General features: G+C 35.4%; 1 protein-coding gene across 1 annotated transcript in view; it reads right to left on the reverse strand.

Annotated features, from left to right (window-relative positions):
* The window catches only part of LOC150084990 (uncharacterized), a 41,551-nt gene extending 14,891 nt beyond the window's left edge, over positions 1-26,660 (reverse strand). The window contains exons 1-4 of the mRNA XM_090376425.1: positions 26,438-26,660; positions 21,493-21,682; positions 16,233-16,402; positions 12,750-12,906 (exon numbers count right to left, since the gene is read on the reverse strand). Coding sequence (XP_090232551.1) covers positions 12,750-12,906; positions 16,233-16,402; positions 21,493-21,682; positions 26,438-26,511 — 591 coding nt within the window. The 5' untranslated portion in view covers positions 26,512-26,660. The remainder of the gene's footprint in view (positions 1-12,749; positions 12,907-16,232; positions 16,403-21,492; positions 21,683-26,437) is intronic.
* Positions 26,661-27,577: the final 917 nt, after the last annotated feature.

The raw sequence follows: 27,577 nt of genomic DNA on the forward strand, positions 1-27,577 counted from the left end.
CACAGGGTTTTGTCAATGATATATAAGAATTTTGCTAGCAGGGAAAAGGAGGTGTTTGTCCCTCTGTATAAGGCAATAGTCAGGCCACACCTTGAGTACTGCGTACAGGTCTGCAGGCCTCATTTTAGGATGTCAATTTGCTTGAGCGTGTAGAGAGAAGGGCAACAAGATTGGTGAGGGGGAATGAAGGGATCCTCTTACCAAGAGAGGCTTAAGTTCTGCAAATTGCAGTGGCTGGAGACTAGGCACCTGCACGGTCATCTGACTGATATAAGGCCTTGAATGGGTTGAGCACACTGAATTCTGATGGGATCCTTCCACTTGTTCAGATTACGAACCTAAAGGGGCATAAATTCAAATTAAGAAAAGACAGATGTAGAATAGATGTGCAGAAATTTGCCTTTAGCCAGAGGGTGATTAATTGTTGGAACACCCATTAAAATAGAAAGGGAGGGTCTCGTAAGCTGTCCTGCTGCTTCTTTTAATATCACTAGATAAATCCAGTATTCTTGTCATGTATTTTCACATTCAAACATGATAATTTCCCAGGCTTCTAATTGTCTGTTTAGGATCATCAGCTGTTACCAAAGCTATCTTATAGTAGGCTAAATATGGTGCAGTCCCTTCCTTCTAGTGTTCACATATGTGAAAAATTCTTTACTACTGCACTTTGTCCCCCTTTGCTAAAGTATTTTCAAACTCTACATTGGCATATTTAACTCCTCTGAGTAATGTTATTATACAATAATCTATGCTTATCATAATTCTTTAAAGGTAAAAAATATCAGTAGCTTTTAAAGTGACTCCTTTCAAGTTTCCATTTAGCATTTGTATTCATTAGATCCACCAACTGTTCCTACTGAACAGGATTCAAACAATACCTAAAGCCATTGTAATTTCTCTTGCAAAAATTAAAATCCTTCCTAAATGGTTCCTTAATACAAAAGTTCTCAATATCAGTTGAACCCTTGATAAAAATGAGGTTTGGAATACTTGTTTCCCTGTGTGGCATTGCTAATATATTGATAGAAGAGTAGTTGTTAAAATGATTTCTTATATCCACCATATTACAAATGCTATAGTGCTACTGTGCAAGTGACCTACACACTCTCTCAAGAGTCTAGAACTAAAAAATAAAAGTCCCTCACAATAACACATTTATAGATACCCACCTTTTCCATTCATCCCTGCAGTGACTTATGCCTCTGGAGTCTGGTACAACAAAGCCACGACTGTGGTAAATTCTAGAAAGCTTCTCGCCATTCAAAGACCGGTGCTACTCACCATGACAAGAGCTTGCCACAGTCTCCACCCCCGCGCTACAAGTGATGACAGGAAGCCTGCCCCTTGACCTGGAGGTGGTTCAAGCTGGGATGAATTTCCAGCTTGGTCGGGGCAAAAGCACCACATACAAAGAGTTCACCACAGATCCTGCAAGCAACAGAGCAAATGAAAAGAAGCGGCTTCTAGCTTACCTCCATTGGATATGGCAACAACACTGGTCCCAAACAACAAAGGGACAAATAACAAAAAAATTCATCCCTGAGATAAATACAGTCTACCCAATGCTACCGACCTGGTTTTCCCCAGGTCTTCATGTTACATATCTGATGACAGGACATGGCACCATCAGAAGTAAACTGGCCACCTTCCGAACTAGTGGACAACCCCCTGTGTGCCTGCGGGTCACCTGGGACCACATGGTGCATGAATGCCAACACTACGAGGACCTCAGATTAGTATTAATCAACAAGATTCAATTCATCCCGAAATTCATCCGAAAGTCTCCAGAAGGTGGTGTTCTAACGAACACCACCTTCTGGAGACTTTCGGAGCCTTTTCAGACTTTGCCCAGGCCGTACATGCCAAGCGACAAATTTTACCACAACCACCAAACCCCAACTAGGAAAGGAGCGAGATAAATGATAACAAAAGGAAATACCAACAATGGAGAAAGTGCAAATGACAAAACAGCAACAAAAAACAGCTTCCTCCCAACCCAACAGTTGACTCAACCACCACAACTGATCACAAGAATTAGCGACAAACGGCACTGCACACCTGACTTAAACCAGAGATAAGACAAAAGGAAATAAATCCCAAGGAAAGGACAATCATACCTGCCCAAACACATGGATGTGACAAACTAACCAGCACTACAAGAAAAAGACAACCAAGATATTGTAACGAAGACCAGGACAGCAGCTGATCGCTGCCTAAGTCATACAGCAACCCAGGCTGGACACCTAGCCCAGCCTTCTTCCAACCCTTATCCCTGGCAGGGGGAGGTAACTTTTTGACACTATACTTTTTGACATTATTTTAAGAAATAATAACCACTAAAATAATAAACTTAATATTATAAGAATATAATACTAATACAGGTAGCCCTCGATTTACACCCGGGTTAGGTTCTTGGGGGAGGGGGTAAGCACAAATGGAACCCTTTATATCATGGAGTCAATGGGAAATCATAGGCTTAGGCTCCAGGCACTAAAATTTTTACCTACCACTTTGCATTGATTGCTTCATTTTATCAGCATTCTTCATAATTGTAGTAATAGTCGATGGAGGCATATTCATAGCCCTACACACACATTAGGGCAGCTTTCACCAGCTTCCATTCTCGGAATAACCTCCATCTTATTTTCCAATGTGATAGATCGATGTGCCTTTTTCACACTTTCATTTGCACTAGGATTCATTAAACTTCTTTTACCAGACATGGCTATTAAATTAAAAACTTTATAACACGATTGGCAAAAACTGCACATGGCTATCACTATTATCAATTATTATTTAATTTATAAATAGCACATTAATAAACAATGTTAGCTTAATAAATTTCCAACATGTGTAAACAACAGCAATTGAATGCTTCACTGCATGGGCCTTTACCACCCGCATCCACACGTAGGGCAGGAAGCTTTCTCGTCTCCGACTGGCTATGATATGGATGTTCTAATTGCGCTGATTGGCTCAGATTGTCCTTAATCATGTGAACAGTGCATGATACATAGTACAGTATGATGCCAATAAATTTTGTCTGACAATTTTAAATTCAATTTATAAAAAAAATTGCAAAAATAAATAAAAAAAATGACCATGTGGTTAGTGATTGGCGCTATTGCGAATCGGTGCAAATCGGACCAGCACAAAATGCAGGCTACCTTATTAAGAAACATTAATGGGAAGCCTGTATGATACAATCATTTGGTCCTGGCAAGGTCAGATTTACTAGGGTGAAGTGGGCACAACTGCTGCAGGACTCTTGAGCACCTGTACAGCAATGCCCCAGACCATTTAAATCCAGCACTGAATCCTAGGCCTCACATCAGACAAGCAGACATAGAAATCGCCTTCTCTACCTTCCAATTTTGCATAACTTTTATGGCCCAAGTGTTTTCATTTCCTACCAATGTGATGTCTTTTTACTGCTGAAAACACATCACACTGGTAGGAAAGTTGCACATTGGTGTTACAGAAAGGTTTAGCAAACTTCCCAGAACTGTTTCAGATATTGTATGATATTCTTCTTCCACAGATTGCTGAAAAGCAAATAAAGATCATGAAATTTCATTTTAAAACATTGTGTTGGATAAGTTCTTCCATTTCCATAGGGTTAAGATTTGATATGTTGTTGAAAAGATCTGTAGAAGCAAAGTACAAGGGGGGGGGGGGGGTTCAAAAAAGATTTATATTCATCCAGAAGTAGTTGATAGAAGGTTGAAACAAGCACCATGTATTACACTTTTTTTTTCAACATAGTCACCAGACAAAATGACACATTTTTGCCACCTCTCAATACATTTCTGCAGGCCAGTTTTGTAGAATTCCTCTGACTGTCCTTCAAACCATGACTCAGCAGCAGAAATCACCTCATCATCAGTAGCAAAGTGTTTTCCACGAAGAAAGGACTTCAAGGCAGGAAAGAGAAGAAATCAGAGGGTGCAAGGTCGGGGGAATAAGCAGGATGCAGCAATGTTTCAAACCCAAATTCTTTTTCTTTTCCCTTTTGAAAGTAATCTGTTAGTATTACACCATGCGGAACCCAAAAAACTGACAGCATCACCTTGCCAGCACTTGGTTGCCCTTTGCCTTTTGGGGGGGGGGGATGATTCTGCAAGCTTCCACTGTTTTGACATTTATTTACTTTTGGAATCACAGTGATGGACCCAAGTTTCAACTGTGGTGACTAGCTGTGAAAAAAGTTACGCTCGCTTTTTTTGACACATCGACAACATTTCGTGTGCTCATTGTGTCCACTCCTTCTAGAAAGTGGTCAAAAGTCTGGGAACCCATCTAGCAGACACTTTACTCATATGCAACTGCTAATGGATGATGTTTTCCACAGATCTTACATTAGTTTAGAGCTCTGCAGCTAGTTTTTTGATGATAATAAGGCGATCTTCCAGGATTAATGGCTTAATTTTTGAAACTCTCTTCTGTTACAGCAGTTGCTGGGAGTCCTGTGATTTCTTCATCATGAAGTCCTGAGTTTCTTCCACATTTGAACTGTTTGTACAATGTGCAACAACACTGTAACCTGAGCAGTTTTCTCCATAAGACCATTTCTTTGTGGATTGTTCTGGATGTTTTCCCTTTCAGAAATCATGATTTGTATTCCACTTTATCCATTGTGGCACTTCATTCAATGCTGCAAAGAAAAAAAAAATTCATTGTCAGATTGAAACCAAAATTTGTGTGGTTGCTATGGAGATTTAAAGGCATTAAACAAAAAAGATTCATCTCTCTATCATAACTACTTCTGGTGAAAACAAATCTTTTTTGATCCCCTTTTTAGTTGTTGTATTAGGGTTTTAAGAGCATCAGCAACTAAGGCCATATTGCTCTGTATATAGTGTCTGTAAATTGCATGTGTCCTGTGGTCAATTTTCTGTTTGTTGGATAAAAAAACCCCGAGTTTACAGGAGAAAAACCATGCTACCCTCATCTGAGATCGGCTAACTCGGCCATGTTGTGAAAAAGGCACATAAAATTCCTCACATCATTGACGGGACTCGAACTCAGGTCTTTTCCACCCAGTGTGAGGAGGACGGTGATTTTACCAACTGTGCTACCCACGAGTATACCCTCTGTAGAATGTAACTAAGTTATATTCCTTTGTAAAAATTGATGAATAGTCTATTCTCCTAATAATACCCCTCTGGCTTGCATGCCATACAAGGGGCAATTGTAACTTGCAATCAACTGAATAAATAAATAAATAATAGTCTATTCTCCTAATAGTAATAGTTATCCCTAAAGGGATAAATTGATCATTACTGATTAAAACAGATTTCACAGCAGCCAAGAGTGTAATAACAAATTCTTTCAGATGTTGGACTTCTATCTGTTTATCAAACATTCTTTTCTTTACCCAAAAACTTATCCAATGCAAATACTATTAAAACAAAAAATTAATAATAGTAACATTTCAGCTCTACTGCAGGCACAGTCTCAATTGTTCTACTGCAACTTCACTGATGATCCTAAATTTACTCCTTGCAACAACAATATTACAGAAAGAAAATATTTCAGGAATAAACCAAGACCCACTACTAGTTCTAAGAAATATAGCAAGAACCATCTATAATCATCAGAATTAACTACTTCAAATTGAAGAATGCACTGTATTGAGCTATGCTGATTGTGGGCTATGAGAGTGGTAGCCATACATCAGCATAACTTAATGGTAGGGCTGAATGTTAGGATTAGGTTTATGATTTTTTGGCACATTATAACATAGGCTATTATGTGCCAAGTCAAGGGGATGAATGTGTTAAATGTTTGTGGCACACTAGTTGGGAATGTATGTTCTACATTACAGTTTTAAATATATAACTGGCAGTAATCAAAATTTATTAATAACTAGCAATTGTCAGTATGATTATTATAACTTTTCAAATTTAACAAGTTACCAAACTATTTATATAGAATATTTATTCTCTCTCTCTCTCTCTCTCTCTCTCTCTCTCTCTCTCTCTCTCTCTCTCTCTCTCTCTCTCTCTCACACACACACACACACACACTACATAGCTATATGGCTGCAAAAGTGAAAATAAAGGATGCAGTGAATTCAGATACAAATATAAAACAGCAAGTGCCAAATTATTTAAGAGCCTAAAGGGATAAATTTATAAGCCACTGAAGAGACTATAAAAAATCTGAAAGGGAGTGAAATGTCAGAGAAATTTCAACATTACATCTATATGTTACAAGCACAGGAACCTAGGGCAATGTATAATTGTAAATGGCAAAAGAATATGAAAACTACCAGGGATAAAAGAACAAAACCATGATGGGCATTTTTATTTTTGATTAAAAATAAAAATTCATTATTTTATTTTGGCTATAGCAGGACTATGGGACACCACAGTAGGCTGAGATCTAAAGAATATAACAGTAATATTTCAGATCTAAAGATCTGAAACATCACTGTTGTAATCAGTGGTATGAGAAATGTCAGCCATGAATCCAATCTCTCCAGAAAGCTACTAGATCTTTAAATGACCAGCAGTATTTTGACAGGCAGAAAATATAAGTAATACTTATAAGAATATAAGTAACTTGTTTGCATGGTGGAAACTTTTATATTACTCAAATACTATAAGAAAGGAAATCTGCCATAATGAAAAACAAAACCAAGAACTCGCTACAGCTTAAGGGTGAAAATAAAAAAAACATGGACTGTGCATAAATACCACTGTGAACTAGAAACTGAAAAATAACTTTGTCAGAGTAAATGCTATGGCAGAAACAAATATCGAGCAAAGTAGATTTGTCAAATGTTACCATACGTAAATCTCACTAATAAAAATGAACAAATAAATGAAAAATATATGAAAGTAAATTGTAGGGAAAAATATCAAACACATAGTGGATAAAGAGATGTAGAGCAGCAGAGACTAATATTGCTAGCATATAAATATTAAGAAATGAATGATAATGTAGACAAACAACTGTCAAAGTGGAAATAAATATTAAACAATAATATTTAATACAGGAACTCCCCAACTTACTTAATATTCGACTTATGGAAATTCGACTTTATGTAAGTTTTTGCCGGCGGGTGCAAACTTAAAAAATTCGTGGAAACGTATTCTGCATTCCATAGGAATAAATGGAGGTATTGTGAAAATATTGTAATGTGAACCCAATAATACTGTTGTTTTTTTTTCTTTTTGTAATTCGTTCCAAGTCCTTGGAAGTTGAAAATTTCACTATATTACTAAGCTATTTATCTCTCTAAAAGGTCATATTTATAATGGAAATTGCACTAACCTTTCATCGTTATCATATATTCCCGTTATAAGAATCAATTTTGAATGCCTTTGTGATATTTTTCTAAAGCACGTTTCTGGAGGTCACTACCATAAAATAATTTCCACTTTCCGATTTATTGGGCTTTTCTGTTAGTGCATCTAATTATAAACGGGTAGTAAACTTGATCTTATTGCATTTGCGATAATACCAATAACTGCAATTGTGTGGGTTTTTATGCTATTATGGTGAAATGTGTGTCCCCTTCACTGAAATCTTCAATCATATAAAAAAATGGTGCCTCCGTAGCCAGGAGCAGCAGTGCGTAGCACACGCTTCTTGATTAGACCGGGGTTCGAGCCCATGCCCACCAAATACGGAGAATGCGGAAAGGTCAGGGAATGACCACTGCATATCCCCGGAGCAATATGGCCTTAGTTGCTAATGCTCCAAAAAAAACAAAACAAATTTTCAGAAACTTCTCTTTATTCCTATTTATGTATTACAATGATGAAGGGAAAGTGACCAACAAAAACTGCAAGTGATGGTAGTGCCAGGAAATGAAACAAAATTCATTTAGAAATGAAGATGAAAATGATTAAGAAGTACGAAGCAGAACAAAGTTTGTTATCTATTGCAAGGGAATTAGGTCTCGCTGCTTCAATGGTGAATACTATTTTAAAGGACAGTGCACGTATAAAAGAAGGTGTCAAAGAATCAACGCACTTAAGATCAACAGTGATCATAAAACAGCGTTCAGATGCTATATCGAAGATGGAACAGCTGTTAATAATATGGATGGAAAATCAGATTCAGAAGCGAGTGCCCCTGAGTCTAATGACCATTCAAGCAAAAGCAACAAGTATTTATAAAGATATTAAAGGATAAGTACGGCGAACCCCAATCCAAGTTTGTAGCAAGCAACAAGTGGTTTAATAGGTTCAAGTAGCTGGTTTCCACAGTGTTAAAGAATGCAGTGAAGTTGCCAGTGCCGATTCTGGAGCTGCAGAGAAATTTTGTGATGTGTTGGGAAAAAAATTATTGATGAAGGTGCCTATTCAATGCAGCAAATATTTGACATTGATGAGACTGCTCTGTATTGGAAAAAAATTTGATTGAACATACACTGCCAAAGAGGAAAATACAATGCCAGGTTTCAAGGTGTCAAAAGATTGGGCCACACTCTTGCTTGGGGCTAATGTGGCAGGAGATTACAGATTAAAACCACTGCTTGTGTACAATTCTGGAAATCCTCGTGCATTTAAGGGCATCAATAAAGCCACCCTATCCATGCATCATTTTCAATCGAACCAGAGAGCATGGATAACAATATCTCTCTTTAAGGATTCGTTTTAATGCTGCTACATTCCCAAGGTTGAAAAATATTGTAAAGACAACGACATTTCTTTCACGATTTTGCTTCTATTAGATAATGCTCCTGGACATCCTACACATCTAGATGATTTCAATTCGAACGTGACAGTCATATTTCTCCTGCCAAACACAACTTCACTCATCCAGCCTATGGATCAGGGTGTTATTTCGAATTTAAACTATTTATGCACAACATTTGCTCAGGCATTGTCTGCAGTAGAGGATGAGAAAAATTTTATGTTGAGAGACTTTTGGAAATCTTACAATATTTACCATGCCATCTTAAACATTAATAAGGCCTGGGCGAAAATTACTAAAAGTTATACCCACGGCACGTAAAAGGCTACGAAGGATTTGAAAAAGACAAATCATATGAAGGGGTTACAGATAAGATTGTAAAGGTTGCAGAGCTACTTCAGTTGGAGCTTGATGCCAAAGACGTGGAGTTAATAGAGGAAGAAGAGAAGGAATTATGTAACGAATAACATACTGACTTGAGGGCAGCAACAGTGAAAGAAGAAAATGCTGACACTCAAGATGAACCAAATGAGCAGCCGAGACACTTCATTGCCAGAGAGATGGCAATGGCGAGGTTTGAGAAGATGGATCCTGACAGCAAATGATTCTTAAAAGTTAACAGAGGTGTGAATAATATGCTAGCTTGCTACAGAGAAATCTACAATGAAAAGAAAAAAGCCACAGTCTAGTCATCCATTAATATGTTCTTTCGTAAGGTTGAGTGGATGACCCCCTTCTAAATCTCTACAGCCCCCAACCTCCATAGTGGTGTACTTATCGGCTGAAGATGTCGATTCTGGCAACAATGCTCGAGACGCAAAACGTACTGACGTTATGCCTGTCTCCTCTATTTTTTGTAATTTTATAATTTTGAAATTTTTTTAAATTGCACGCTTTAGTAATTTTTCCTACACACGAGATAAAAAATTGAATAAATACAATAAATAATTCTATTCACATGTTCATTGAACATTTCTTTTTTGATTCAATCAATTCAGCGAGCACAGTTGCGAGTGCTGCACAAATATGGGGGAAATTCCCCGACTTACGTAGTGTTCCGCAGAATGGTAACCCTTACGTAAGTTGGAGAGTTCCTGTATTTATATTTTTATTTAACGTTTTATTTATTTAATATTTTAAGATATTTATATGGTAGCAATACTAGTCTCTGCTGCTCTGCATGTCTCCATATTTGCTATGTATTTTATATTTTTCCCTACGGTTTCCTAGAGATATTTTTCATACATTCATTAGAGATAAATATATACTGGAGTCCCGCTAGTCCAAACTAATTGGGACCGAGACCTGTTCGGATTAGCCAAATAACTGCAATAATGCAGCAGCAAGCAGTAAAACAGGTCTGGTTTATTAAGGAATGAATGTATAGTAGGCCTACTATACATTCATTACATGATAAAATGAAACAAGTGAACTTAAAAAAATGTTGTATATTGGGTTGCTGAGTCGTGTGAAAGTGTAACAGAGCAGTCCATACAAAGATCATGGAAGAAATTATGGCCCTCTCTCAGCTTTGTTGATAGTTCTAACGAAAACAATGACACAGAAAAATTAATTCAGCTCATACAGGAAATTCCTGGGTGCGAGGAAGCAATAGAATCTGACGTTAACGAGTGTATTGCAGTGGATGGAATAGGTCATGAAAACCTGTCGGATGAGGACATCGTGGCAGCTGTCACCCAAGAAGACTCCAAGCAGAATGATGATAAGCCCGGTGGTACTGCGGAACAACTTGTGTCGCACGCAGACGCGGCAGCGACCCTTGACCTCGCTTTATGCTACTTAGAACAACATCCCAGCGCTACACCGGCAGACTACATGTTTATGAAGCGGTGGCGAAACATAGCATCTTCTAGCCGATTTTCATCGTTACGTCAAAAGAAACTTTGTTACTTCTGAAAAATGACTTTTGTTCCTGTTTTGGTGCGTAAGTACAGATGTGTAGTTTTAATAGGCCATGTCAAACACTGATTTATTAATTTTGTATTAGTAGAGTACTACAATAAAATACAATTTTTTTGTGGAATTCTAAATGTTTTTGTATCATTAATACCAATTAAATTTATCGTATTTAACGTATATTTTGCAAACTAAAAAATTTCCTCTCCGCTGACCGAAATGTGTTCGGATTAGCGGGACTCCACTGTACATGGTAATACAGTTGTTGTTATTGTTGTTGTTATTTTGGTTTTTAGGAGCATTAGCAACTAAGGCCATATTGCTCCAGGATATGCGGTGGTCATTCCTGACCTTTCTGCATCCTCCGTATTTGGTGGTGACAGGCTCGAACCCCGGTCTAATCAAGAAGCGTGTGCTACGCACTGCTGCTCCTTCCCACCTGGCTACAGAGGTACCGGTAATACAGTTAACAAAGCTGCTTTGTGCTATCTTTACTGCCTCGGTTGCCCTTACTGTGATAGAATTACTTCTCAGTTTCTAGTTCACAATGTTAGTTCTATCTCTTCTACCTGCCCTGGCTATTTATAAATATGCTTATGGTTGGCCATGGTTCATTTTTTCTGCATAGCAAGTTGGCTTTTCTAGCAAAATATAACACTATTCACAATAAATTATATACATCTCTAAAAATGGTGCCTCCGTAGCCAGGAGCAGCAGTGCGTAGCACACGCTTCTTGATTAGACCGGGGTTCGAATCCGTGACCACCAAATACGGAGGATGTGGAAAGATCAGGGAATGACCACCACATATCCCCGGAGCAATATGGCCTTAGCTAATGCTCCTAAAAACCAAATAACAAACAAACAAACGTCTAAAAATATTTCTTGACTAAATGTCTAAGAGTATGAAAAAGGTTGTTTATGCACGGATAATGCACTTCCATCATTTCTACTACCCAGGTAGTATGCATGCATTGTTTGATTATATCTCATATTGTGAATACCTTCACAACAAGTTGCTGAGGTATTGCACTGCTTTGAATAAGTAATGCTTCACTATTGGAGAAGACTAATGTTATCCGCTGAGAATAAGTAACAGTCTTCTCCACTGGTGAAGCATTATTTATTCAAAGCAGTGCAATACCTCGGCAACTCGTTGTGAAGGTATTCAACAATATGAGATATAATCAAACGATTCATGCTGACTACCTGGGTAGTAGAAATGATAGCAGTGCATTACCCATGCATAAACAACATTTTTCAAATTATATACATGTTTATGTTTATAATTCTACAAAAATTGAAACAGAAATGCTTACAATATCAAGCAAGAAACACACAGCTGAAACTGGTACAAAAATCAGACACCTGATTAAAAGAGATAAACTTACATTAAAATAAAAATGCAAAGATTTTGATTTTAATATAATTTTTTAACTTCCGTTTTAACTTTCGTTATATTGCCACAAAAATGAACTCAAGGTAGACTGGACACAGTCTACTTCAAGAATAAAGAGATTCCTGGCACCTAATTAAAGGAGACAAACTGTTGCTTTTAATGACTTTCATTTATTTGAAGCTGCTATTATTACAAAATTTCAGTACTGTTCATCTTCTTTATTTTTGTATTACTGTATTATTAAAAAACAGTAAATTTAGTACCTGCATTTGCTCTCTTTTACTACTTCACAAATCCTTTTACTTCTAAAACAGACTATCTGGCAGTGACCACAAATTCATTCTTTGGTAGTAGAACTGTAAACGCTATGAATAATAAAAATTACAATCATGCCATAAATTAAAAACAAACCAAAAGCCATTAACACCACACAAAAACTAACCACCTTGCTGGAGCTCAAAAAACCACATCTACTGCTTCAGTTGGTGTATATACATTCTAGCTGCTATTATTAGCATTTCATTTACTAACATCTGAGTGCAGGGAGCCAAAATCTTACCTATCAGTTAACAAGCTTGTCCTGCTTTAAACCCCTTAGTCTCTGGCTGTGAAGGTCAGATTGCATGCTTCTGTACAGTTTATACAATAAAGGTATTATTTTTTGAAGCATAGGAAATCAAGTACATGCCCAATTATTCAAGTACCATATTAAAAAATATATAACAATGTAAGAATCTTACCTAAATTTATGTATATAATTAGTGAAATCAAAAAATACCTTCTTAAATGGTTTATTTTTAGAAGAACATGAAATTGAATTTGCATCTTTTTTTCCAAAATAGCATGAACAGAGTCTACTGTTACCATATCCTGACCGACTGCTGCTTCTCAATGGTAACTTCCACTTTTTCTTTACATAGGAATTGTTTGAAAACCTGAAAGGAAAAAATTGCCTACTTAGCATTATGGTGATCACATTTATATCAAGAATTGCTATTTTATGGTTATTACGAATAAAACCTTCCCCTTATCTAGATGATGCTTTGGACAGATACAAAGAATAATCAATTTCCACTACTGACAAATAAATATAATCGATATAACAAAAATACAAACGTGAAATTTTATTCCAAACTTCTCACTGCTTTTTTTTGACCAAATTTTGACCAACAGTTGAAGGAAATAAAATGAATTAATGAATTAATCATATAGAGAAAGTGGCAAAATGTTGGCAGCCTAACTACTGACATGCTTTTCATTTACCCATTCTAGGATTTTGAAAATTCAAGCTTCATTATAGTCCAAGACATCAAACCAAAACTTCCAAACTGGAAAAATCCAAACCTCAGCAATATACAGGACCCAAGGCTGTCAATATTCAAACCTTGCAACTATATTTTTCAGAAAATAGCTAGTTGAGTAACCATGTTGAAACCCTACATGCTAACATAGCAATTAAATAAAACTTTACTTTATGTAATTGCTATGTTAACGTGTAAGGTTTCATCATGGTTACGAAAAATAATTAAAAGCGATAATATAAATAAAACATAAATTACATATACAGCCACTCCCCAGCTTACGTAATACTCGACTTACAGAAATTCGACTTTACATAAGTTTTTGCCAGCCGGTACAAACTTAAAAAAATATATAAATGTATTTTGCATCTGTAGGAATAAATGGAGGTATTGTGAAAATATAGTAATGTGAACCCAATAACATTTTTTTTTTTTTTTTTTTTTTTTTTTGTAATTCATTACAAGTCCTTGGAAGTTGAAAAATTTGCTATATTGCTAAGCTATTTATCTCTCTAAAAGGTCATATTTATAATGGAAATTGCACTGCACTTTCATCGTTATCACATGCTCCCATTATAAGAATCAATTTTGAACGCCTCTGTGACATTTTTCTAAAGCACGTTTCTGGAGGTCACAACCAAAAAACAATTTGCACTTTCTGGTTTATTGGGCTTTTCTGTTAGTGCAATCTATTATACACGGGTAGTAAACTTGATCTTATTGCACTTGCAATAATACCGATAACTGGAATTCTGTGGGTTTTTACATTATGGTATTATGGTGAGATGAGTTCTCCTTCACTGAAATCTTCAATCATATAAAGAACAAATAAATTTTCAGAATCTTCTGAACTTCATTCCTATTTACTTATTATAATGGTGAAGGGAAAGGGACCAACGGAAAGTGCAAGTGCTGGCAGTGCTAGGAAACGAAACAAAATTGATTTAAAAATGAAGATGATTAATTAAGAATTACAAAGCAGGAAAAAGTTTGTCATCCATTGCATGGAATTAGGTCTCGTTGCTTCAACAGTGAATACTATTTTAAGGGACAGTGCGCGTATAAAAGAACATGTTAAAGGATCAATGCATTTAAGATCAACAGTGATCACAAAACAGCATTCAGGTGCTATATTTTTGAAGATGGAAAAGCTATTAATAATATGGATGGAATACCAGATTCAGAAGCAAGTGTTCCTGAGTCCAATGGCCATTCAAGCAAAAGCAAGAAGTATTTATGAAGATATTAAGGATAAGTATGGCAAACCCCAAGCAATTTCATGGCAAGCAACGGGTGGTTTAATAGGTTCAAGCATCGCACTGGTTTCCAAAACATTAAAGTATGCAGTGAAGTCGCCAGTGGCGATTCTGCAGCTGCAGAAAAATTTTGTGATGTGTTGGAAAAAACCACTTCTAAATCTCCACAACGCTCAACTTCCGCAGTGGCATGCTTATCTGTTGGAGAGTTAATTCTGGCAGTAATGCTCGAAAGGTAAAACTTGCTGACATTATACCTGTCTCCTCTCTTATTTTGTAATTTTATAATTTTGAAATTTTTGTAATTTTTCCTGCAACTGGAATAAAAAAAATTGAATAAATAAATCTATTTACCTATTCATACGTTCGTCGAACATTTCTTTTTTTGCTTCAATAAAATTTGCGAGTGCTGCATAAGCATTTAGGGAAATTCTGACTTACGTAGAGTTCTATGGAACGCAACCCTTATATAAATCGGAAGTTGCTGTGTATACGTGTGTGTATATATATATATATATATATATATATATATACTTCATGTTTATTTATTTTCTTATTTATCTATTTTATTTTTTAATGCCATTACTTATATATATTTAAATCAGATGGTAGTAGTGGGTTTTTCATTTCATTACAGGATAATGAAATGATGCCTTCAGGTGACAATTTCATATCTACAGGAAAATACTAGTTTTTGCATATAGGATGATATACTTTTTGTGGCTGCTACTGTATGTTATTGCAGTTGCTAGTTAGAGAGTAGCGATTTCGCCACTTGTTACTTATTTGGAGTGCGTAGCAAACGCTTCTTGATTAGACCGGGGTTCGAGCCCGTCACCACCAAATACGGAGGATGCGGAAAGGTCAGGGAATGACCACCGCATATCCTGGAGCAATATGGCCTTAGTTGCTAATGCTCCTAAAAAACCAAATAACAAACAAACAAACAAACTTATTTGGAAAGGTCTGGTTTGAATCTGTCAGAGACTAGAGGAATTCTTAAAGGTCTTTTCAATCAAGACTGTAGTTAGCAGATCTCAGGTGGAGGATGTCTGCGCACACGCACACACACACACACACTTATACAGACATAGCACACAAAACAGTACCCTGTAAATAAAACAGTTGACACACCAAAAAAAAAAAAAAACCCACACTTTGTATGCACGAAAGATGTTTTATTTTATGTGAAAACATTCTTGGCTTGAAAGAGGTTAGCGAAATCCAAGCCAATAGTTTAATTACACATTTCATTGTAGCCATTTGTTAAATAGTATGATTGCAACAATACAAGTATTTGTCATATGACTGCAACAATACAAATATTTGCCAACAATTTCTTTTTTCGTCTTGCATTTTTGTTACGTTCCATTGTTAGTTGCCGCTATAGATGTTTTCACATCAAAAGTCATAGCAAGCAAGAGAAAAGGTAATAATGTATTTTGTCTTGTCTAGTAAGTTAACTACATAAATTGGCATAGTCTTGTTGATAGGAATGCTTTATTACAAATAACTATAGCTATAATTTCAATTCTTTTACTATGAAATTTTGTTAATTAAGAAATATCAGGGCTAAAAATAAGTAGTCTCCAGTGAAATCAGCAGAAGGTAGAATGAAACAAGTAGGACTTGCTGCCATGTCAATGCTGGCAGTCCTGAAATTTTCAGGAGGACTGTCACCTATATTTTGTATTCTTAGCTTACCTCATCACTTTGCAGACACTTTTCATCCTTTCCAAAGTGTCGGTGCTTAAAGAAAATGAATAGTTGTGGTCACTACCACTGGATTCAGGTTCCTCTTCCTGAGTTTCTGTGTTCTCAGTTTTCACAGACTCTTCAGTTTTCAGCTTTGGGGACTCCTCAGTTTGCTCTTCCTACAAAAATAAAGTCAAATTTTTTTTTTTTAAATGAATCAATCTTTAATATGGATTATATCCATATTAAAGATTTGATTAGGGTTCATTCAGGTGCCTAGTACAATTTTTGTAAACTATTCAATATTGTGTAACAGAAGAGAAACTGTTTACTTTAACATCATAAAAGATATATGCCTACAAATACGATATTCTTTAAACTGTTAACATATTTCTTTTAAATAAAATTTAAGACAAAAATGCATGGTTGCACACATATTTACCGATATGCTCAATCGAGATAACAGTTTATGGATCATCTTGTACTAATATGCTGAATTGATATAACGATTTATGGATCATCTTCTCACTGTTTATCTCAAGCAGTATATTGACAAAAAGACTTACACACCAGCATGTCCACTCAAGATTTGGGTAGACACTTTACACTAATGGAAGTGTAGTGCACTTTGTATAGCTTATCATATTTCTGGAGATTACACTGACAACGCTAGTAGTGACAGGTATTGAATAAACCACTAATAAGAATACTGCCTTTGTTTGTAAACATTATGCCTTTGTTTGTAATCATTGTTTGCCTTGTCCAAAACTAATATGATTAATTCTGAAAACTGCAAATCAAAACCACACTGGAGAAAGACTAAAATTCAGAGGGATAACTGTAAGAGATATTTTAATTTTCAGTTGATTTCTTTTTAAAATTATTTGTGTGTCAATGCAAAAATGGAGAGTTAAGTATGTTCCTCACTACTTTTGAAGCATACAGAAACATACATGTTTCAGCACTAAGCCTAAATGTGTAAAACAACCAATACTTTCGCACACAGTAAGTGAATATGTCTGGTATCATCAAACCTTACCCCTAACTGTGCCTATGAATAATACAAGTTTTTCATGTTATCACTACAGATAGCAAGAGCAAGTCCATGCACTTGCTATCATCCTCATTTGACATAATGATAACTGGCAATGCCCTATGACAGTGATTCCCAAACAGTGTGCCACAGCGCCCCAGCGAACTCACAGGGGTGTGCCATGGGATATTTTAAATTTTTGATGGAAACACAGGGATACTCAGCATCTGTCAAACACCGTGTGAACTACTAGCTCTAGGTAGTTCACAGTTTCAACATTACTTATTAAGTTGTTTGGACTAACTACTTAATAAATGGAACTGTTAGGTATTTCTTTTGACCTGGGGGCGGGCGTGAAAAAATTACTGTGACTAGGAGCGCAGCGAAAAAATTAGTGACACTAGGGGCACTGTGAACCGAGAAAGTTTGGGAACCTCTGGCCTATAAAATTAGGACATTATCCTCCATGAAAACAAATCAAGGTGCTATAGCAAATGAAGGATCTGATTCCCTAATAAACCTGACCTGTTGGTGATCAGTTCCTGATGAAGCCTGTACAACCACTAACATGAAGTCAAAGTCATCTCATTTCAGAATTGACTTCTGAAACGAGATGAAACTTATGCTATTTTAACACAGGACTGTCCATCAAACTTATGCCATTTTAACACAGGACTGTCGTAAGTTTCATGTTTACAGTAGATACACACAGCGAAAATCAGTTTTAACTAGACTTATTTTGAAAAAAGAACTTAGCTTCGTTAGTTATTTGTCCAACTACGAGGTCTTTGGGCTTAGCATTTGCAGATACTATGGTGAAGTAAGGGCAACAGAATGAAGACTATTAATCAGCAAGCTAAAACCCTATTTGACAAGGATTATTTTGAGTGGTTGTAAAAAAAAAGAAGCATTATTGCACTATCCACAAACATCTCTTTCCAGCATTTTTTGGAAAACTGAAATTATAACAGAGAACTGACATTGCAGTTATAGAGCATTTAGCAATCAGTTCTGATAAGCAGTTACACAAAGTAGGCATCTCTTGGTAAAGTTGGTAGTTGGTGACCACAACCTCATTTTATTTGTACTTTTCTGAATGAAATGAACTTAATATTTAAACTTGGGGTCTCTCAACTCAGTATTATGCATGGAAGGGAATAATCACAGGAGCAATTTATAGATTGGAATGTATCACACTCATCAAAGTGCAATGAATTCCAAAGAAGCTGAGGGAAGCTTTATCACGAACTCTGACTGAACAGCCTATTGAGAATAGAAGCCCAAGGTTGACGTTTAAGCTAGAGCACTGTTAGCTTCATGCTTTGCAAACATCTAAGAGGAAATAATGGGTGATGGTATTAGTTCTGGCTGTGTTGTACCTTAGGCAAAGCTTTTCATCCTCCAGGGTAGCCAATTCTTTTCAGAAGAAAATAGTAGGCCCCTACCACACAACCAAAGCATTTTCTCTGTAAATAAAAAAAAACTGGAAAGTTTTCTACCTTGTCCTGGAGTGCTGCCCAGCCCCACGAAGCCTTCTGTAACAGATTAGCTGGTACAATACACTGCTATCTGTCAATCATTTGGAGAGGTTTGGATTTTATTCCATTCAATAACTGAAGGAATTTCTAAAGTTATCTTCAATTAAGGTTGAAATTAGCCAAAATCTCAGGTAGAGAGACAGATTAGTTCTTCTCCCCCTCTCATGAGTTATTGTTGAATTTTTCGTAATATTCAAATTGGTTTGTAAACATGCTTCCACAGATAAATACAAATACACTGCAGAACTTAAGAACTTTCTGGGTAAGACCAACCCTTTGTTCCCTTCACCAATCTAGTTGCCCATTTCTGTGCTCATTCCAGTAGCTCTACATCCTTCCTAACTTGGGATAATTTGTTATATTTCAAGCTTCTTTGTGCACACTTGCCAGTTCCCAAACCAAGGATCAATGTACATCGGTTCTTTCTTCTTTTCTAGTAGGTTCTCATACTGAAACTAATTTGAATGTTATCAAAATAATAATTGAATTCACCAATTCGGAAAATCTGTACTCAGAATTCGTGGACATGGCGAGAGAAATGATGGGGTACACCATTTTTCTGGCATATCCAAGACACCAGGATTGTCAGTTGGATGATCCAAGACCCTTGGATTATCCAACTGACAACCTTGGTTGTTTTCAATGGAACATAGTAGAAGAAATTTTTTAACATGCCATGATAATCCTGGTGATAATTTTGGTGAACATGCCATATTATCCTAGTGATAATTTTTTTCCAAGGAGAAAAATGGACAATAAAACTTAGTGCAACTGAAAGCATAAAACTAAGGGATCATTCATAACTTTCCTAGATTCTGACATTTTGTTAGTGGGCATTCCATTTAAATGAAAAGTGCTCTCATTGATTTAGACCAGGGGTGGGCAACCTCCCGTTCACGAATGTGTATGATCCAGCCCGTGGTCATTTTCAAAATATATATAATAAACAGACATGAAAAATATATATCATGAAATTATGGTTATTATAATTTTTATTATATTTGCTATTATTAAATTTTTTTTAACATTTTGATTGTACAATGCCTAATGAATCATTTTAATTTGTGCCAGGGGCTCACATCTGGTGAGTATGGGCTTGGCAAACCCAGGGTTCTGAGCTGGATATCATCATTCTTCTCTTGCTTGCTTTTTTGGTGATTCCCTTCTATTTCTCTCTCTCTCTCTCTCTCTCTCTCTCTCTCTCAGGGTAACGTGAGAATTTCTTTTTTTTTTTTTGGCTGGTGCAGCATAAGCCTCAGGCTTCCTTGCACCATATGGCTAATAATAATAATAAATTCGAGTAAGCAACAGTGTTGCCAAACAGTAAGCAAGCATAGCTTCTGGCAACACTAGTAAGCAAGCATAGACTTGCACGCAGTCAGTAGTGGTTCCTGGACTCTTGGCTCTGCAGAATGCGATTGCAATGTCAGTGAATAATCAATGGATAAAAGTAAATAATTTGAAGAGGATTTACCATCTTATTTTTATGAAGGTATTTACTGAAACTTATCACAATGCATAATTGAAAATCTAAGATTATATAGGTTTTATAAAATCTCTGAAACTATAATAATTTTTAATTTTCATTTTTTTTACAATTGTATACTATAATTGTATTTTTGTAATTTTATCAGAATTTTGATTTTCTTATTAATAAAATTAATTATATGTGTGAGTATGTGTAAATATAACAATAAATAACATAACACTGTTTGTGGCAATTTTTTCATTATACACCATTTTAATAATCCTAAAAATTCGTGGAAAGCTAATCCTAATAATCCATGGAAAGCTAAAAAAAATTTGGCCCACATGTACCTGACAGACAATTTATTTGGCCCCCATTTAAAAAGATTGCCCAACCCTGCTGTAGACAAACAGCTGGTGAAACCTTTGCTATATATCTGCACAAATTGTTGATACAAAAATTATAAATATGCTCACATTGGCAACTAATTTGATATGTTGATTTTTGAGGACTTCAAACAACAGCTGTAGTCACATTTTTTCATGATTTCATCACTTACATATGGTATTCCATTTTTTTTTTTACACATGCAGCAAAGAAAAACCATATAAACAAAATTCCTGTGCCAATTATATTTGGAACATCTACTGCAAGTCTTTTTTTCAATGCAAAACTTTTACTAAACTGCTAAAGACTGATTGTTCAAACAGCGAGCAATGTGCTATTCTGCTCCTTTGGATATTTGTTTGGTTTGACTGCTTTATAATTTATATGGCACACTGGCTTCTAAGGCCATAATGCATAATCCCAATGCTATTTTGTTGTTTACATTACTTGTGAACAAACTACCATTTAAACTCATAACCATTAGTCCCAAATAAAAAACTTCAAACCCATAAGTTTTGTTCAGTGCTTGGTACGTTTTAAAAAGTTAAAAATACAAAAAGTTATAAGCCAAAAAAACTCCAAAAGGAATCTGAAATTGTCAAAGTAGTGTGAGATTATCCAGTTCGTCGGTATTTTCTGTAATTATACAAAAATAACCAACATATAATAATTTTGCTGTTAACATGGAGTCAACTGTTTCACCCAAATTTACATTTCACCACTAAATCTTATTTATTTTTTTTTTTTCAGTTATGAAAATACTGCTGAACAAAATAGTACACTCAAACTTTACAAAAGAACCTATTTCTGCTTAATTAAGAAAAATAAATATACAGAACTTACTGTTTCTGAAAGTGAAGGAAATATGCTAGGAATTGCATTTTCTTTAATTCTAACTAAATTAATAGATGTTCTATCAATATCTTCAGGTCGGAAATGTGCAGAACATAATCTGCTCCAAGGTGTTGGCCTCCAGTTTTGACGGTTCACTGCAGCTATCCACAAACGTCTCTTTCCAGCATTTTTTGGAAAACTGAAAATTATAATAGTATTTAATGAAACAAGGTTTCTGCACTTGCACTAGCCTTATATAAGTCTACTCTGGATTTATATAAAAAATATATTTAATCAAAATGAGTAGACATTTAGTAAAATATGGCATGAAAAACAAAATATTAAAATTGCACCTTTTATTTTGCACTCTAAATATGCACATATACCACCAGTGGCACATTATACCTTCATGGGGCCCAAGGCAAAATGGAATTTGGAGCCCCATCTAAAGAAAAAACTAATAAAGAACATTTTCAATTTCATTTTATTGTGACAACAAAACAAACAATTTATATGACATAAGAACTAAATATAGAATTTCATCAAAATCGGTAAAAAAAAATGTAATTTTAAAATTAATCTTCAAGTAATTGACCTTGGCAGGTAGAAAGTTCAGTTTCCGATAAAAATCACTTAATAAAAAATATTAGTAAAAAAACAGCAATGAGTTTTTGAAAGAGTGGTTTTGGGGGCCCCCCCTCTGATCGAGGCCTAGGCAGATGTCTTTTTTGCCTATAGGATAACGCGCCACTGTATACCATGCCAAATCTTAAAAGAAAAGATCCTAAATAAATGCTAACTGTTTAAAACAATAAAATAAAAAATAAATAAAAAAAAACTGTTCAAAATGCAGCTTCCCTTGCTATTCATGATACTGTGGTCAAACTTCAGCAGGTGGTTGACTGTTGGAACACTACCATTTGTCATTGTGGAAGTTTATAGCTTAAATAAATTCAAGGAAGGAAGAACTGGACAAACTTTTGGAGCAAATAAATAGGTGAAATGGGAGAGATTTTTTTTTTTTTTTTTTTTTTTGGCCGATGCTGTATAAGCTTGCATCATATGTCTCTGCTAATGCTAATAAGGGAAAACTGATTCTAAACAAATATGGTATATGAGTTTGCTACTCTCTTCAGCAAATAAATAATACAATATTTGTTGTTTTCATTAGAACCAGGACAAGATAATTATTCAGAATTGCACTCCACCGAACTATAAGAAACTATACCCCTTTAAGTCTTATACTGGAAGCAGCTACCTCAGTCACTACCCTTGCCCCAGAACTGATTAAAACCACAACCTACAGATGCAACTTTCAATTTTTTGTGTGCCATTCTTGAAATGTAGGTGGTCAAAGTAGGGTCAAGCAGATCCTTTGTACTAAAACTATTGATAGTTCATATTAACAGAATCCACTGTTTCTGTGACTCAAACTAATGTGGATCTGGGATATATAAATTTATGATATGAGTAACAAGCGCTGGTTCCATTAAAACTATATAATTTGAATTGGCCTCATCCTATTCACTAATATTTATACCCAAAATTAATAAACATAATGAGGGAAATGATAGGGGTGGAGCCATCTCCACCTCTCCAAACAGTTGGATCTTGAATATACAAGTTCCACTGTATTATGTACACACAATTTTTACTCTCAAGACAGTGTCACTGGTACTAGGACAAGGCAGAGCCATCAGTACACTAAGGTGGTAGATGACTTTCATCAACCGGTGAAATACCACCACTTTGCTTATTGGAGGCTTGAAGTGGTAAAACCCATGTTTAGTCTCTAGAGCAAAGTTTCCGGCATCCCCCTCCCCCCCCATACTTCTTCTTCAACGCATGCACGGTACTAAGTACTATAGGTTTTGATACTTTTCGTGTTTGGGGTTTTCATAAAAAAAAAAAAAAAAAAAACTAAAAATGCTACCAGACAGAGTTATCTGGTAACAGAGTATTTAAAATGTGTCTCCCCTCTCTTAACTCTTTTTTATATATGCTTCTGCCTTCATTAAAAAATTGTTTGGAATTCATTATTTTTAATTAATCTTTAATTAATAAACTTTTTAAATTAATTAACAAATGAAAACGAAAACACTCCCAAGGACAGTGGGAATGCATACACCTGAGTTTCCAAAACTGTTTTAATTTTAACTATTACAAAATGCAAAACAGTAATATAATTAACTTAAAGTTCTATAGTATTTTCTCTTCATATGTAATGGCAGGTGTGTAAGCTTGGAAAATACAGTTTTATTGAAATTAAATATTTTGATGCTAATGTAAAAGTACATTAATACAGATGCTTTTGTTTATATATGAATAGAAGATGCACTTATTAAAAATATTTTTTAAAATCAACAATTATTTTTCAACTGCCTCATTTTGTTCCATAAGTTTTTTTTTTTTTTGAATATTTGAACAATTATTAGAATGAATGGGCAAATGTCGGCAGTGGCCTATTTTTCGGCTGATGCTGTATAACTTCACTTCCTTGTATCATTTTGTCACTACTAATACTAATTACTTATCTCTAGATAATGAATTTCATTCAATAAATTTTAATCAATTTGTTCTTTTATTTAAGTAACTAGGAGAAGTTGTTTATTATTTAATGGCAGATATTCATATAGCACACTGGTAAAAGGTAGAACAGCTGTCTCCCAATTTTTGGTTTTTAAGCTTTTTGAAATCATAATCTGCAGTGCCTTTCAAGTAAAGGTGTTTTTCCTCTATTAAATATTCAATAAATCTCAATTGAACAGTCAAAATGAGTCCACAACAAGTCTAAGAATTTTTTAGAAAGTCCCACTGATTTGAAGGGGCCCTCTATCCTATATAGTGGGTCCCCACCACTTCTCAAAATATACCATGTGAAACCTCCATCTCTGCTTACTTCTGCTCCAGCTTTACTTTACTTTGTCCTTGTTCACTCCCTTTAGCTGAGAATGCATCCATGAGCCCCTCCCCAAATGATTTATTTCTTTAGACATGAAGAGCCTTTATTATTATTTTACATTGTCAAAACAAATTACAGTTTTAAAAAAATTACTAAATCTCTGGGCTTGACATTAATTAGATTTTCCATGTACAGGTATAATCTCACTGACCTTGTCATACATTAGCTCAACCTGACTGGCCCATGCAATACTGATGAGCTGATTTCTCAACTGTTTTGTTTCCCTATTTATTGATATGGTATAAAAATAAATGAGTACTGCATTTTCTGTATACAAAGAATATAATATATAGTCTACAATATAAGTCAGTAAACCTCCATGACAGCTTAGTCAGCATGACACATTGCCATCCACTCATTTGGAAAAGTCAGGGTTGAGTCCCATCAGTGGAAGAATCTTTAGTCTTCTTCAACTGAGTGCTGTAGTTAATCTATTACAAATGGAGGGATTAGGGTTCCCCCATCTATTATTCCTGATTTTTCAGCCTGAAAAACATGTAAATTGGTCTGTCAACACAAGTCAGATACCAAGCTCCACTAATACTGTTAAACTAAAAATCAGAATTTGTATATAAATTAGTATGTTTTCAAAATCTAATTAAGCTATATATAGGCTAAGTTAGTTGGTCTCAGGTGGGGCTGCATGGTCTTATCTCCAGAAAAAATTGGGTTTTTCATCCAGCAAAACAGGAAACTGACCAGAGAATTTGGTATTACTGACACTATATATTGATGTCTAATGGCCTTAACTGCCTTGGCATTTAACACATGAACTTGCATAAACTATATACAGGTGGTACAAAGTACTGTAACTCAGTAAGCTTACTTTCTTGCATCATTTGTCACTACTAATACTATTGAATTTGACAACAGGTAATCTATTTCACCCCCCAACACACAGACTTTAGTGGGCTACTATTGAGTACCCTGATCATGTAATTCATAAAAAATGCCCTTTATTCTTCTGAAAAATCAAAAGAAATAACTATTTAACTGAGATATGAACCTCATTTTATTATATCATAAGATCCTTTTGTTTAGGGAACCATAAACAACAGGGACTTTTTTTTCTATTCCACTGCTCACATCATGTCAAAGAGGCTCAACATTTTCTCCCTTGTCACCAAGAAATTTGAGAGTGGCAAGGAGTCCAGAATCCCACTTGGTTTTCACCCTCAAACAGACTACTGTCTGTATACGGGATGAAAACCCAAGCAAATGACTAAATTGGAGATATATAATAGAAGAACCAGTGAAAAAACTAAAATTTGAGTAATAGGATAAATTTTGTAAAACATAATTAACAAAATCAGTTTCCAATAATGGCTACCAAAACATAAAATAAAATAAATATATATCTGAAGGTAATTAATAAAATACAATTTTACTAATGAATTTATATAAATTACGTTTGTTGATTAAGGCAAAAATAAAGAAAAAATTATTTCACAAAAAATTATTAACCCACAAATTATTTTCGCAGTTCTGGGAATTACAGACCCAATGGCCATCTTATAAATAAATATCTTTTTTATTAGTTGTGCGAATAAAGAATATTCTAAAAAAAAAATTCTAAAAATAAAAACATCAAAAATTATCCGTCGTTAATTAATTCTAATAATTCTCACTCCAATTCATAAACTAATTTATAATTTCAATTTTTTTGCAGGATTTTCTTCGCAAATGATATATTTATCGTTGCATGGTACATGCTCGCTTGCATGATCGGTGTAAAAAAAATTACTCGAAGCACGACCAAGTTATAAAGTGGAAACTTGAACTTAGGAGAAAGCAATTAAATCATGAGATGTGTTCCTGTATATGCTTCTTAGTTGATTTATATTTATAAAACATCGCAAAAATTTGGCGCCCTAGACAAGAAAACGAAACAATGACAGACAAAACTAAACGACGCCTCACGTAGTCAACCTCCCCTGTCATCCCACACTATTACAATATTTCTCAAGCAGGAAAATACACTTGGATACTCACCGATGAAATGTTATACCAGTAGTAGGTTTGTAAGATGATCGATTAGTACATCCGGCAACTACACAGGACACCATTCCTCTGGGTACAAAAACACAAAACACGTCCCTATGGTAATGTTTTTGTCATCCCAATATGGAGGCGACCGGTAAACGAACAACTTCAATAGAATGACGTCACGCTGCCTTTTTCTCATAAGTTCGCTTGCAGTCCAACTTGTGCGTGCTCAACGTAGTTGAACAAAAACGAGCTGTAAAACCAGATAAACATGGACGCTGGGATATCCATGCTTATCTCTTTTCACGGCGCTAAAAAAAATTAAACACAGGAAACTCCTCCACTTTAATTATTACAATGTGATTATTATTTTTTACTGTTCTTTTGGACTTCGGTGTTTAAAGGCAGGAAAAAGCAGGGAGATTACTTTATTCTTTATGGTAGCGAGATTAACTTTACTCTTTATGGCAGCTGATATAACAGAGTTAAATAAACAATCGGGTTATCTTCTTTGTGTCAGCGCATTAGTTCTAAGGAAAAGCATGCTTTACTTAGAGTAAGGGAACCCTCGTATGTAGTCGGGGCCGAATTTAGACTTGTTGCCACCCTAAGCTATGACATGTATGAGGCCCTTCTCTCTTACAATTCCTCTAAGACAATATTGAAAAAGGTTTTTTTTTTTTTTTTTTTAAGATGGAGCGAGGCCCTAAGCTGTAGCTTGTTTAGCTTATACGCAAATCCGGCCCTGCATGTAGTACACAGGATATAAATCACGGTCCTCCCCACACAGGATAGGAAATTTGCTATTTTTAATCCCGTCATTGACGTGAGGAATTTTTCTGGTCTCCAGCCACAGATTAGTTAAGTAAGTCAGACTACAATCTTAAAATGAATCATGTCTATCAGATTTTTGTGACCAATCTGATTGAATATTATGATGCACTAAGAAGGGAAATGGAAGCACAAAATAATTTTGACACCATCTGGGGTTGATTTTTTTCTACCCCAGATGGTGTCATGGTGTCAAAAATTCTACCACCAGGGGTAGAATTTTTTTCAGCCTGGTCTGTACTTGTTAACAGGAGAGACTGCTTCTACAGGTATGGGATACACTTATATAGAAAGGGTGCAAGAATATTTGCTGAT

The sequence above is a fragment of the Mastigoproctus giganteus genome, chromosome 6 (assembly GCF_048544385.1).
Source record: "Mastigoproctus giganteus isolate SK-2022 chromosome 6, ASM4854438v1, whole genome shotgun sequence".
In the NCBI taxonomy this organism is placed as follows: domain Eukaryota; kingdom Metazoa; phylum Arthropoda; class Arachnida; order Uropygi; family Thelyphonidae; genus Mastigoproctus; species Mastigoproctus giganteus.